Raw genomic sequence first — 13,658 nt, forward strand, 5'->3', positions numbered from 1 at the left:
CTGTGAAAAAAAAAAAAAGAAGAAAAGCAAACAATTATTACAATATTTTATAAATAACATCATTGAGAAGTCACTTGATAGCCCTAAACAGGTAGACTCTTTGATTTTAATCAAACACTTTTTTCTAAAGCATGCTAAGGCTGGGCAAGAAAAGGGCTCTCCACACAGCAAAATAAAAACTTTCTAAGAAGGACATCCTCTACAGTGACCATCCTCTCTTGGTTTTACCATAGAAAAGGTTCCACTTGCCTCCAAATTTGCATATTAACATTCTAAATTATTCAGTGTGAATAAAGCTAATTATAAACTTACTGATTAAACTCACAGTTGTTGGGAGAGCAGTCTAAAATGAGACTGTGAATGACATAGGAATGCTTGTGATATTTTTGTAACTGTTATTTATTATTTGTATTAACATACTGTCTAGGAGTTCTGGCCATGGAGCAGGACTCATGGGGTGAGGTGTTAGACAAAAACAGACTAACAGATGATCCTTGCCACAAAGAGCTTACAAGTATTATTAGCATTTGGCCAAACCAAGTCCTGACATTCTCAGCAGCAGAGCTCAGCATGCTGAGAGCACAGCTTAAGCTGACTGTGAATATTCTGCACCTTTGAATACTAACCTATCTAGTTTGAGAAGAGGTCTCAACAGCATGACAAAGTTTGCATACATCCACAGCAGCTATGGATCACAGCCATCCTTCACATGTGTCCTGCAAACATTTACCCATCTTGGCTGGTGCTGTTCTAACCCAACAAGGAAACTGTTCAGGGCACCCTGAGTATCGAGAGACTTCATCTTATAGCAAGGGACAAACTGCTGGACACTGGCAGAAAGGGCCAGTATGCTCAGCTTGACCAGGAGTGGTCCCAGCCAACAAACAGCTTATCTTATTAAGCACACTGTAAGCACTCCAGCCAAGGAAGCATCCAGAAGATAGAATTTTAAGGCCAGCAGTGAGGTTGGTCTGCCAAAGTCCTGGCTGAGTTCTGGCTGGGGACAGTGGTGCAGGAAACACACAGAAACCCCTGAAAGATCAATAACAGGCAATTTGGAAACGAACAAGGTTCAAGTTTCACCTCCAGCCATCATAAACACAACACTGCAGCTGGTAATTGAGGAAAGAAGTGATTGCACATGGATGTTAGGGGCAACTCATGAGCCATACAGAGGTGGTGAACATGAAGACTGCTAGGAGTTGGCTGAACTCATTTCTCTGAGGGTGTGTGTTACAGCTAAACGCAGCTCAGACTATCACAAACAAACAAATAAGGTGGGGTCATTTACCTCCCTTTGTTTTGTTTGTTCATTTTTCTATAGTACATGCCTTTTATTAATTTCCTATTATTTCAGCCTCTCTTGCATGTATGCATCAGATTATAGTACAACTTGGAAGCCAGGCAACACGGCTGAACCCAAGTGCAGCCGTGGAATATGTCTCTTGTACATTTGCTGTCAGATCAGTTATTAGTTTCCAGCATCAAATGTTTGAGAGTTTTGGAACCAAACCCAACACACAAGAGTAAGCACAGACTTTTTCATCAATAAAATACATAATGAGATGCCAGCATTTTATTTTGCATTTGTATTACTACTTTAAATGGCAGGAGAGCTATGCTTCCTGGATAGCATTTGTATGGTTAATTGGAAGCAATAAAAATCTTCAATCCAGTTTAAAAAAGAAAAATATTTGACCTTCCATATAAACTTTCAGATTTTATTTGTTTGCATCTCATTTTCCCCCAATATTGCTTTCTTTGTGTTTCCTGCCAAATTTGAATTGATGCCTGTTTTCCTCTTCTGTGATGAATTAACTACAGCTTCACTGCAGATTGCTCCACACAGACTCTGTTTACAGTGTGGTTAAAAAACACCTGTTAGTTTGTTTTTATATTCTTTGTGTAACTTAGACATTTTTATGAATACAACATACAGCTAAATTCATGAAACAGGAATTTTATAAGGTAATTCTGTCAAGCTCAGATGACACCCAAGGCAAGAAAATCTGAATGAAAAATCAATTTGAAGGCAGTCTAGAAAGCTATGGGAATAAAAATCCCAAACAACACAAAGAATACAAGGACACGATACTAACCATTAATTTTTTTCAGGATATTCTTGCTTTAGTGAAGAGGTTCAATATTTATAACAGTATGTGATGAGGCAAAGCACACAGTGCTGCTCACGATGGGCCAGACCCTAAATATTGCATTAGACAAACATTCAGATTTCAGAACTGAAAGGAGGTACAAGAGGTGCAGAGAAATTACTAAATAGTAATTTACTATTAAAATAGTAAAATAGAGAAATAGTAAATTACTATTTAGCACGGAAGATCCACAGAAAACATGGCAGAATGGTTTGTACAATATTTTGCTACGCTGTTGACACTTTCTTTTCCGTCAACACTCACAAAAATGCTTTTGGAATGTGAGTGCCAAGAACTTATTGTTTTTAGATAGTCAGGAAATTTTGCTTCTATTTACTTCACATGTACCACAACTTACAGAGCAAGACTTTTTTATGAATACAATTGTGCTCGGAAATGAATATGTTCAGCAGAGAATAGTAGCACAAAACAAGGAAACAGAAATTATATGTTATGAATCTCTGTATTACAATAGGAGCAGGCTTTTTCTAGAAAGTATTAGAATTAAAGGGAGAGTGATAACTTTAAAAGAAAAAAACAATAAGATTTTTTAAGAAAAAGATTAGTAACAAGGAGGTATGAATTAAAAGAGCAATAAAAATAATGCATACCTGTTAAAGTTTTGTGTATTTCTCTATCTTTGCTAATTATTTTTAACTGTGTGAAACACACTATACTTTGAGTCTTGTAATTTTATTTTGAGGTTCATACCTGCATGAAGAAACAAGATCTCATTTGCTCAATTTAATTAGTAGTACAAACTCCTGAAAGCTAATATAATGATGACATTTCTTTGAAGTAACATGTAAGAGAGAAAAACCCCAAACATACAATTTGTGCAATATCACAGCATAAGAACAAACTACCACCACCAGCAGACAGATAGCTGTTCTTAATAAGGGTAATAGCAAGCTCTCAGAGAACACTTTTCCAAAAGAAACTTCCTGGGAAAATAATGAGGGGAAAAAAACCAACCTCACTTTCAAAGGAACACGCTTTCTTAAGCAGCACATTATGGCTCTGTTCATCGTGGTGCAATAACCATGCAACCAGGTGACTTCTGCACATTTATTTTTTCCAGTGCTATATCATACACATGTCACAAAGTTAAGGACCATAAACAAACTGAAAACTGGATGCCGCAGTAAACAGATTTTTATTGTTGGCTGAAATATGAGCCAAGATCCAAGTTAAAGTTCATCTCTCCATCTTTGTCTTGACTACTTCCTCCTATTATATGCAAGAATCGTTCACACAGCCTCTGAAGTAAGTGTCTGAGCTCCTGTGGGGATTGTTCAAGGAACTGAAGTAATGCTATAAACTCCCCTAAATCCTGTCAAACAAAAGATAAGGCAGAAACCTTTTCTTTTCTCACAGAGTGACATTATTCAGGGACAGGAAGCAAAAGCTGGAATCTTTTTAAGGGAAAGAATGTCAACATACAGTGGTTAGTATTATAAAGCAAGGCTTATCTACAGTGATGCTGGTAATAGGATAGATCATAAGGTATAGAGGTACAAAACTGCAATTAGTAAAAACCTTAAAGATTAGTTGTATTCACTATGAATGTCATACAAAATGAAAGAAACCAACTCACTGAAAAAATTGCTGGTTTTATTGACTAATACAAAGATGTATTAGAGTACAATGAATACAATTGACTTATAAAAGTCAATTATATTCATTGTACTCTAATACATCTTTGCAAGTTTTCTGCAGCTCCAGATGTTTTTTTATTTTTATTTAATAACTCAGCCAAAACACTTCTCCAGCGTTCTGTAATTAAATAGATTAAATGATGGTGCTAGAAACCTGACAGTCTTAGAAAACAAAGGTGCTCAGTATCAATATTTCACATGAGAAAATTTCTTCTGGCAAAAAGGTTTTAGTAAAGCCTGTTAGTCCTACCTAGATCTAACATGTCCTTTGAATGTTTTGTGAATTTGCTTTTTGGTGGGAGCATTAGCTTTTGGGATTAATGAATACTGAACAAGAATGAGAAAACGTTTCATCAGATTTAATACTGTAAATCAGAATACCAAAGCAGTGGCCCTACATTTTCTTTCATTAAAGCAATGTATCATTTCTGCTGTGATAACAGAAGCAGTCGGCACTTCTGGAGATCAAAGCAAATTACAAACAAGCCTGCCAAGCTGAACATATGTAATTCTATATGTAATGCTGCACACAATCCACATCCTGACTTAGGCTCACAACTAGACAAAGATCATCTTTGTGTATTTATATGGCCTGTGCTAAGAATGGTGATGTTCAGAGTTCTTACTTTAACACCACAGCACTATAACCAATAAATTTTACTTAAATGATTGGTGTTCTGGTATGCAAGTTCCGCAAATAAATTATTCCCTCTTAAAATACATGAGCAAGTCACTGGTGAGAATTTCAGAGTAACTGCAGATTCATCTAGTTTTAAATGCCAGAAGTTTGAAGAATTCAGTCTGTCAACACTGAACCAGTTATACATAATACTTACAGAAGTGTTGTGAGAAGTCACTGAAACATGAAATATAGGCAAAATTTTTACATCTGATAATACTCCCAAGAGAACACCTCAGCATGATATAGGCTTCAAGTTCACTGTTATTTTCCTTCAATAAAGGACACTTCCTAATTTTTCCTTACCATAACAAAGGAGAAAAATAGACTATCATCTGGAGAATTAGACTCAAGTAGACATTTTGTATAGCTACATAATATATAACTGTTCATGTCTCTGGAGGTTAAAGATGAAACAAAAGGCACTTTGAATACTCCACATTTACTCATAAGTTTTAGCTCCTGCAGTGTATAAAAGAAAACATACCTATTGTCTCTCCTAGTGAAATAAATACTTAATCTAACTGCTACAGGAAAGAAATTAATTGTGTTACAATAATTAGGTTAAACTTTTTAGGCAGAAACCGTATCTGGGATTTAGAAGCACGTATCTCATTCAAGAAAGCAAAAGGTACTGAAGCTTTCACAACATTTCTACTTGGACTTGAGGAAATCACACTCACTGGAGTGAAATAACTGAAAAGAAGTAACCATTTAGTATGTCAAGCCAACCAAAGCTAAGATAATAAAGAAAAATTGTCAATTAATAATGGAATGTCTCTCATATAGGGTCAACTACCTAGGAGATATAACTGCTTTTGGACCATAGTGTCAATATTAATTTTTATTTTTTTTTCAGACATGTAGGCATGGTACAGGTAAGTGAAAAGAAAAGGATACACCCTGTGTATCCAAACACACCTCTGATGGCTGTACTTTTAAATAATACACCATAAATAAGCATAACAGACTAGATAGAACACTTGATCGTTTAAATTCACATGCCATCCTTAAAGCAGCCACTTACCACTGTAAATACAAATGGCAACAAAAGTCAGCAGGTATGGAATCAGACATATTGGAAAGCAAGGGGAAATTTTGACTGTTTTGTTGGGAACAATTTATTCACAGAACAGTAGATTAAAACATCCATTTTTAATGTTCAAGAACTCAGTGAACTTTTAAAATAGCCTAGTTATTTATTAGGAAAAATATTTAGAAAAGAAGTTACTAAAGAAAATCAGAGTACACAGGTACAGAGGAAATAAAGTAATTTTACAACAAAAAAAAATATCTGCTGTATCATTAGTAGTCTGAAAACTTCTTTTTTCATAATGCTTTGAAGATACACATCTTGCAAGAGAGCTTTATCTCAGGGAATGAGAAAAATACACACACATAATGACTTTTTTTCTATGTCCTTCCTACTATAACCACCTTACCGCTGGGATTTTACATATGAATAAGGAAAAAAAACCCAATGTAATTCAATATCATCTTCTTAAAACAGTCATAACAAAAATTGAGTCTTTCCTGAAAGCAAGCCAAGGAAAAGAAAACTGCACTACTGGTACTTTTTTCAGCTGTTTATATCAAATATTCCTTTCAAATAGGACTGCAAAGGAATAAAACTAGATTAGTTTTAGAAGCAAAAAAAAAAGCAATCAAGGAAGCTTTAGGGTAAAGGTGGTGGGGATCAAAAATGAGATTCTAAAGCCAGGCAGTATTTGTGCAGAAGTATCCTTGTCAATCTACAGGTTGAAAGACCCAGCCTCCAAGGCTATGTAACAACATTATAGACCTATCTTAACAGCAAATGCAGAATGGTTTCTGATACACTGAAACTTTTTAATGCCATTTATACAAAGGAATGTTAACTTGAGCTATCAACAAGTAATATGGTATGAATCTTGTAGAAGCCACAATGTGAACAGTGCCAGAATAAAAAGGAATCATATATATATATATATATATATATATATATATATATATATATATATATATGATGAGTCTAAAGAGAGAATGGCTACCTTCCACATGCTCAAGGAGCCTTTTATTCCCAATTACAACCGGAGGTAAAATCAATACAGCCATATTCCTATATGGCTAATCCTGTTAGACCCAGCAAGCACTCACAGCCCCACTTTCTGCCCCAGCAGCAAGCACAGGACTGTGCCACCACTTGAGGTGACCCCCTGAGCACCCAGTGCTCCTGACAGCCCACGAGCTGTCAGCACATCTTCTGTGGTCTTCCTTGCTTACAACAGAGTATGGCCAAATTTTGCTCTGCCCTTAAAGTCAACATGGAACAGCTCCCCAGATAGTCCCACAATGAATGTTATCTGCAGACTGTGGTATTTTGGGGAAAGGGAAAATGAGACAAAATATACAAGTACAGTTTTCTTCCTTTCCAAAAACTATCTTTTTGTGGTGCTGGTTTCTAATGCATGCATTCCAGGTTTTCTCAAGCTAGTGCCACAACTGAGAGGTGATACGTAACCAAGAAGATCATCTTCCTCTAAAAATACACCCTGCCACTTGAATACTGCCTACTTCTGGAAAAAAAAAAGACTGAAAGGTCTTAAGGTGACTACACAGAGCATTCCAATTTCATAGGGACTGTCTGAGTTCCCTAGGCTAGAAGAGTTCAAATTACAAAAATAATTGCTATCTGAATCATATAGTCAATGTCAAGGTGCAAAAAGCAGCACTGAAATATTTTCCTCCATTTGATATACTCACCAAACCTGCAATGGGGGTCGGTAGTCTATTGATCTTTTTTACCAATCCCGGCTTTATCGCATTCAGCAACCTGTTATGAGAAAGGGGTATTTTATGAGTGGTAAGTCACAAAATCCAAATTATCAAACACTTTCCCCCAGCACATAAGGATTTCAGTGTGACTGAAAAAAAAGAGCCTTCCCCTTTCTCCCTTCTGAAAACATACATGGACACCCTAATTCCGTCACTGAAATGAAGATTAGAATGAATATTCACAGCACAGTAACTCTACAGTATTTATTTTAAATACTAAATTTATCTAGACCACATCAGTGACCCAGACAGATCCTGAGTGAATTTTGACACATCAGCCAACCTTGCCTGTAGAGTAAGATCTTACAGGCAGATCATGCCTGGAAAAGTCTGAGAGCAGAAACCCAGAAGGCATCCAGGTCTGGCAGCTTCTGCACTGCAGGAAAGTGAGAAAAGATGTACACTTTATGGGTGGCCTGTCTATTTTTTTTTCATCTGAACTTGAAATTAAATGCCGTCCTTCCATATATCGTGTTGAATGGAGGGCCCCATAAATCATAAATGAGAGAAGACAAATAAAAAGGAAGTCTGTAAACCCCTAGTCTCATAATGAAAACACCATTTGGCCAGTGGTACCACAGGACCATCAATGTCCAAATATTAACAACCCCCCCAAAATGCAAGTTCCTCACCACCCATGAGCATGCTATGAGATGTGCTGACATGGCTCATTGTTAGAATACTCAAAAAAATGACCAAGCCTCTAAAAGTGGGGAATTTTCATTGTAAAATCCTGTTGCAACAAACACTGTGTCTTCACCACCCTTCCCCCAAGAGAAAACCAAAATGCCTTTTATCCAAAGAAAAATTCAACCAGTTCCATCCACTGAGAAGAAAATCGTTAGGTCAAGACATGGACTTAAATTTCAAGATCTTTGAAGAGAAAAAATAATGTCTGCTTAAATTTGAAACTCTCTGAAAATTAGAACAGCTCTATGGAATAGAGGAACCATATTTTGGGCTGACATGATCTGCATTCACGAGCAGACTTCTCTGGAAGCTTATTGTGGTGGTAAAATTGTTCATATGTAATATTTGAGAGGTCTGGCTGAGAAGTTTATCCAGAAGAAAAGGATATTCCTTTGAACTAAAAGCTAACAGTCTGTGATGGTTTCCAGCTCCCTACTTCTGAATTATGATAACAGGCAGTGTGCCACTGCTCAAAGCTCCACCAAGAGCCATTTCTCCATAGTGGCACATTATTTGTTTCTTGATTCCTTAGGACTGTGGCAGTTTGCAAGCTCATGAAGGTGTTCATCCCTCCTGGAGTGAACATTGAAATGATCGCTTTTCCTCACCTCTTTCCCTTTGGATCTCCCTGAAGCAGTACATATGTTGGGTTTCTGCAATCACTTGGACAGAACAGCAGAGTGGGAGATGTTATTCTCAGTTTTCTATGATCGTAGTTACTCAAGTTTCTGTTCTACTTGTCCTAAATTGTACATATGTTATTACATTCTTGAAGTTCCCACATCTCCAACACCATCATGCATTAGGAGTAGCATCACAACCAATATGAATGATACTTTGGGGAGTTGGGGGTCTTTTTTTAACAGTCTTGAAGTTAAAAACTCCATAACCCAAGTTCATACAAACAACTGTACTATTTATCTTCTGCTTAAGGTAGAACAGTAATGTCCTAAAAACAAATGAATTAATATATTTCTATTTACAAAAAAAATCACTTTTGCCCATTAGAGGAAGAGAATAGCAATAAATGAACTGCCTGTCTTCTAGAACCATTATTTTATTTCAGGTGGAAAAAAAATTACTTTTTCCCCCCCAAAAGATAGTTTTTAACCTCACACAGCAGCAACTTTGTAAAACTACTATATTCAGTTCAGCTGCTACATCACTCAATTTAAGACAGCTTTGTTTTTGCCAGAGGACTTTTTTCCACATACTGTAGCTCTCTTGTGATTTCAATCCTCAGTCTGCCTGTTCTCTCTCAGGAAAAAAAGACTATATTAGCTAAAGCATCCCATTTTTTTTACTACTCAAACGTGAATGTGTCAGCACCATAACCAATACTGCAGGTGCGGATTAAAAGTCATAGGCACTGATAGAAGGCAAAATAACAAGTTCTTATTGGAAACCTCAAATGCCAAAACCCACTCTAAATAAATCTTCAAAATAACTTGTACAGACTTCCCTGTGAAATATAGGAAAAGGATAAATGAGAGGAGGGAAAATAGTAGGGAACAAACAACATTTTAGGTCACCATTTGGAGGCTGAAGAGAGAGGAAATGGAATGGGGCAAGATGAAAAACCCTGAGGAAGAAATTAAAATTATTATTAAAAAGTTTGTCTCCTGTTGGAAACATTTCTAAGCAGCCTGGCACCAAACCCCCCAGCACTTGCTTGCTGCAGAATATGTCAAAGGGAGATTTCTTCCAGAGCAAACTGACTGCTCCTGAATTATTGCCTCATCTAGAGCAACAATCCAGATGTTTGATGTTAAACAATGTTCAACATTGAGAGGTTTAAGCTTGATCTGCTATCAAACCAGTTGAAAAGTGATGCTATTTGTGCAGCGTCTCAACACACTGTGAGCCTTCACTCACACAGTTACAGTCCATCCCTGCTCCTCAAAAATCCACAAACTACACCCCTTCTGACATGGTCTACATAAACTAAATTGTCTGTGCCAGTTTAGACTTTCATAGAGCACATGTCTTGATATGTAAGGTTTTATCAGCTCTGGTAGGTTTCTGTTGAAATACTGGGCAAACAAGACCAATCACCATTTTGCATTGGGGACCTGGCAAAAGATGCTTGGCCATGGCCCAAGGGAAAGACTCTTCAGGTGAGGAAAAACACCAACGCACACATTCTCCTAGAAGTAGGGAGGACAACTGCCTACAAGTCCCACACTTTCTTGCCCCACCAACCCTAACCAAAGGACTTGGCTGCCCTGGGCCTCCTTTTGTCCCCAGCCATGTCCTAGTCTAAAGAGTTTTCAGGAGAGAAAATGTGCAGCACATATCTTCTTCTGGCAGCCCCAACTGCATTTGCAGCTCCAGCCTGTGCCCTCTCCCCCAGTCCTAATTCTAATCCTAATCCTTGGCTCATTTTGAGTTATCCAAACAATCTCATCAAACACCCAAAAGACAATAACCCAAAACAGGATACAACTAAGAATTTTCAGGCTCCACCCAAAAAACCTGAGTCTCTACATACACGTGACCTACTCTCAGACTCTTCAAGCGCTCTGTGGGGATTTCTGCCCACCACTGCTAGCATTTACATGTCTTTCCTCAGTCAGAACAATCCTCTGATCTTCTCAAAGTTCTCTTGTAATTTTCAGTCCAACATAGAGTAATCAAGGTTGGAAAAGACCTCAAAGATCACCAAATCCAACTTTAACCCAGCACTTCTGGGGATGGTAACTCAATCACTTTCCTTTCCTGGGAAGCCTGTTCCACTGTCTTACAACCCTTTTGGTGAGAAAAGTTTTTCTAATATCTGATCTAAATCTCCCCTGGAGCAACCAAACACTCATCCTCCCTTTCCCCTGTGCCACCTGCTGGCTTGGACTGTCCAGTACCTACTTGTTGAGTGAAGCACAGTAAGACACTGCATAGAAGCTAAAACTTTAGACCTGTCTTACCTTATAGAAACAAAAGTGCGTGATGGAAAGTGGAAAGCATGACGGAAGTGGAAAGCTGCTCTAGTCCCACGCATAGGGAAGCTAGGTCACTTCCTTTCCCTGATAAAAAAGAGCTCTCATAGGTACAGGAAGAATCAATTGCTCTACTCGTGCTGTCCCCAAGGCTTGGCATTCCAGGAGATAAGGTATCTCCACAGCTGGACAGACAAGCTGAAATCAGTACTAGCCACTGTGTGACTAACTTATTAGACCTTCCTGGGGTTTTTTATCATGAGTTAAGAATTTGAAAGCCTTCTGGCAGGAAGAGAAGGCATTTCAGGCAACAGTTGATAAAAGATCTAATGAAAAACACCCATCAACTGCTCATGAAATTCTTGAAAGAAAGCCTCAGTTAAGAAAATGTTCAGAGGATGGCTGCCAAAACCCAGCTTCCAAAAAACATCGATTCTAGGAGGAAATGGAATAGAAGCATTTGAAGAGAATAAACTTCAGAAATGGAGAAAAGAAAGGTTGAAGTGATGTGTGTTCACAGATCAATCCAGGCTAGAGGGAGAGGTATTCAACAGAGCTCTTTGCACAAGTAACAGATCATATTCCTAAAAAGAAAAGCTGACTAATGATCTGATCTAAAAGTAAAAGGGCATTTAATATTTGAGAATTCAGGAAATTCTATCCACAGTAAACCTTCACAGAGACATTTCTCTCTTCAAGTTAAGTTTTACAGACTTACATTCATACAAGCAGCCTTTCAGCACATGATAATTATTAGCCTAGACAGCTTCAGTATCCACATAATTTTAACTCATGCTCTAGTGGCAACTCCAAAATGCCCCCAAATATTTGAGAAGGACAGAAAAATCCACTACTAGTCTTAAAGACGAACTAATCACCTTGAAACAGTGAACAATGAAAACTCAAAATATTTTGTTGCAAAAGACATGGCTAAGAAGTTTCAAAATATAAACATGTTCCTGAGGTCACAAAAATATTTTTGGGAAAACATTCTTGAGTGATTGCTAATGATACCCCTGACATCATTTATTTAGAATCAGATGAACAAGGTGCTTTTTTAGCGAGCAGGACAGAACTGACTTTGTCCTATAAATGACTCAGAGTCCAGTCTAGTACATACAAAGTGAATAAAGATCTATGCAAATATGTAGTATTGAGAAAACAATGTTCCAAACACAGGACTGCATGAATCTTGCTCTGCCAGAAACTAAAAATATGAACAAAATAGAGGTCTTGCAAACAGCTCAAGAAAGGCAACACGGAAGATTGTAACTTTATAAGCTATTTATACAGAACCTACAATCACGAGGACTGATGGTGGGAAGAGCATCTCATGCACCTATAAATTTACAATTCATGCATAGTTTTTACACTGAGTAGCAATGGCCATGGATATGCTTTCTAAAACCACTATGTTTTCTTAAACATACATTCTTGAAAAGCTAAAACTTCTCACAGAATTACTTTGTCTTGCATCTGAGAAACACTCTTTTTGAGTGGGTAAGTGCTCCACAGTCTCCTGCCCTGTCAATAACCAAACATCAGTGAAAAAGCTCTACTGTTTAGTCTGCTGAAATGCATTTTTTTTGAAACATAAATACAAAGACAGGCCATTCTTTCTGTTGTCAAGCATGCCCCTCACTGGCTATTCCCCTCTTCTCATCATGGGCTTTGCATTAGGGTTTATGTTACCTTTGACCCCTCACCTAAACCATATTAATAAATAGCTCTTCATTATAAAACAGCAATAAAACTTACAGATTAAGGACTCTGTATTCATATAAAACTGTTTCAAATGTCCTCACATGAACCTAAATCTTAATGCTTAATGAGCCTTGGGGCCCATCTCTCAAACCTGGAGACATGCCAAATTCATGATTCTGATAATGTTTTGGCTTTACAGCACAGAGCCTGAAAACCACAGGAGAACACCTATTCCTCCTCACCTCAAAGCTTGGGTCACATTCAAACCTTCAAATATTCCTATGAAACTCAAATACCTTCTTACTTTCCAAGAATAGGAAAGTCAAGCAAAATACTAATTAAGCATAAGGGCTGGGCATCCACTGACTTCTCCACTGTTCACTACACAGCCAAGTGCTGAACTGATGCCAGGCCCATAACACTAACAGACAATTAGAATGACGTATCTGAAAAATCCTATAATCTACAAAGACTATTTATTTTCCCCTACCAGATGACATAAGTGACATTAATTTGCAAGAAGAACGACCGAAGCACCATATATACAGCAAAAGCTGTTCTTCATACCTCACAGTATCACTGACTCCAAGCACAAAAGTTTTATTATTCCATAGCATTACACTTGTACTGATCTGGCACATAGCCAGCCCTTGTTGAAAACTGCATTCATGTCAGCCCAAAGCTTGGTCAGATGCACTAAAACCAGGATGCACATCCAAAGAAATTGCTGTTTGAGAAAATGCTGCTCATTCATCATCAATAACATGAAGAACACAAGCTAAGGGGATATCTTACTAATAGAAGAAAATCATTCTCACAAAAGAAAAAATGATAGATTCCATTAAGTAATTGTTTTTCACAATCACTTGCAGTTCGCTCAGATTTATCCACTCTTCACATTTTCTTTAAATACTATTAAAATAATCTGCATGACTAATTTCTCGTCTTTTTTATTTAAAAGTAAAACCTAAAAACCTTCTTGTACTTTTTAAGAGCATATATTTCGAGTGTGTACAGCAGAAGAGAA

At 37.4% G+C, this 13,658-nt stretch overlaps 1 protein-coding gene across 4 annotated transcripts in view; it reads right to left on the reverse strand.

The window, feature by feature from the left end:
• The window catches only part of LIMCH1 (LIM and calponin homology domains 1), a 172,638-nt gene that overhangs the window by 91,015 nt on the left and 67,965 nt on the right, over positions 1-13,658 (reverse strand). For all 4 annotated transcript variants that reach the window (XM_058837311.1, XM_058837310.1, XM_058837309.1 and 1 more), the window contains exon 3: positions 7,233-7,302. In XM_058837311.1, the coding sequence (XP_058693294.1) occupies positions 7,233-7,302 (70 nt within the window). The remainder of the gene's footprint in view (positions 1-7,232; positions 7,303-13,658) is intronic.

Source organism: Poecile atricapillus, chromosome 4, assembly GCF_030490865.1.
Source record: "Poecile atricapillus isolate bPoeAtr1 chromosome 4, bPoeAtr1.hap1, whole genome shotgun sequence".
In the NCBI taxonomy this organism is placed as follows: Eukaryota; Metazoa; Chordata; class Aves; order Passeriformes; family Paridae; genus Poecile; species Poecile atricapillus.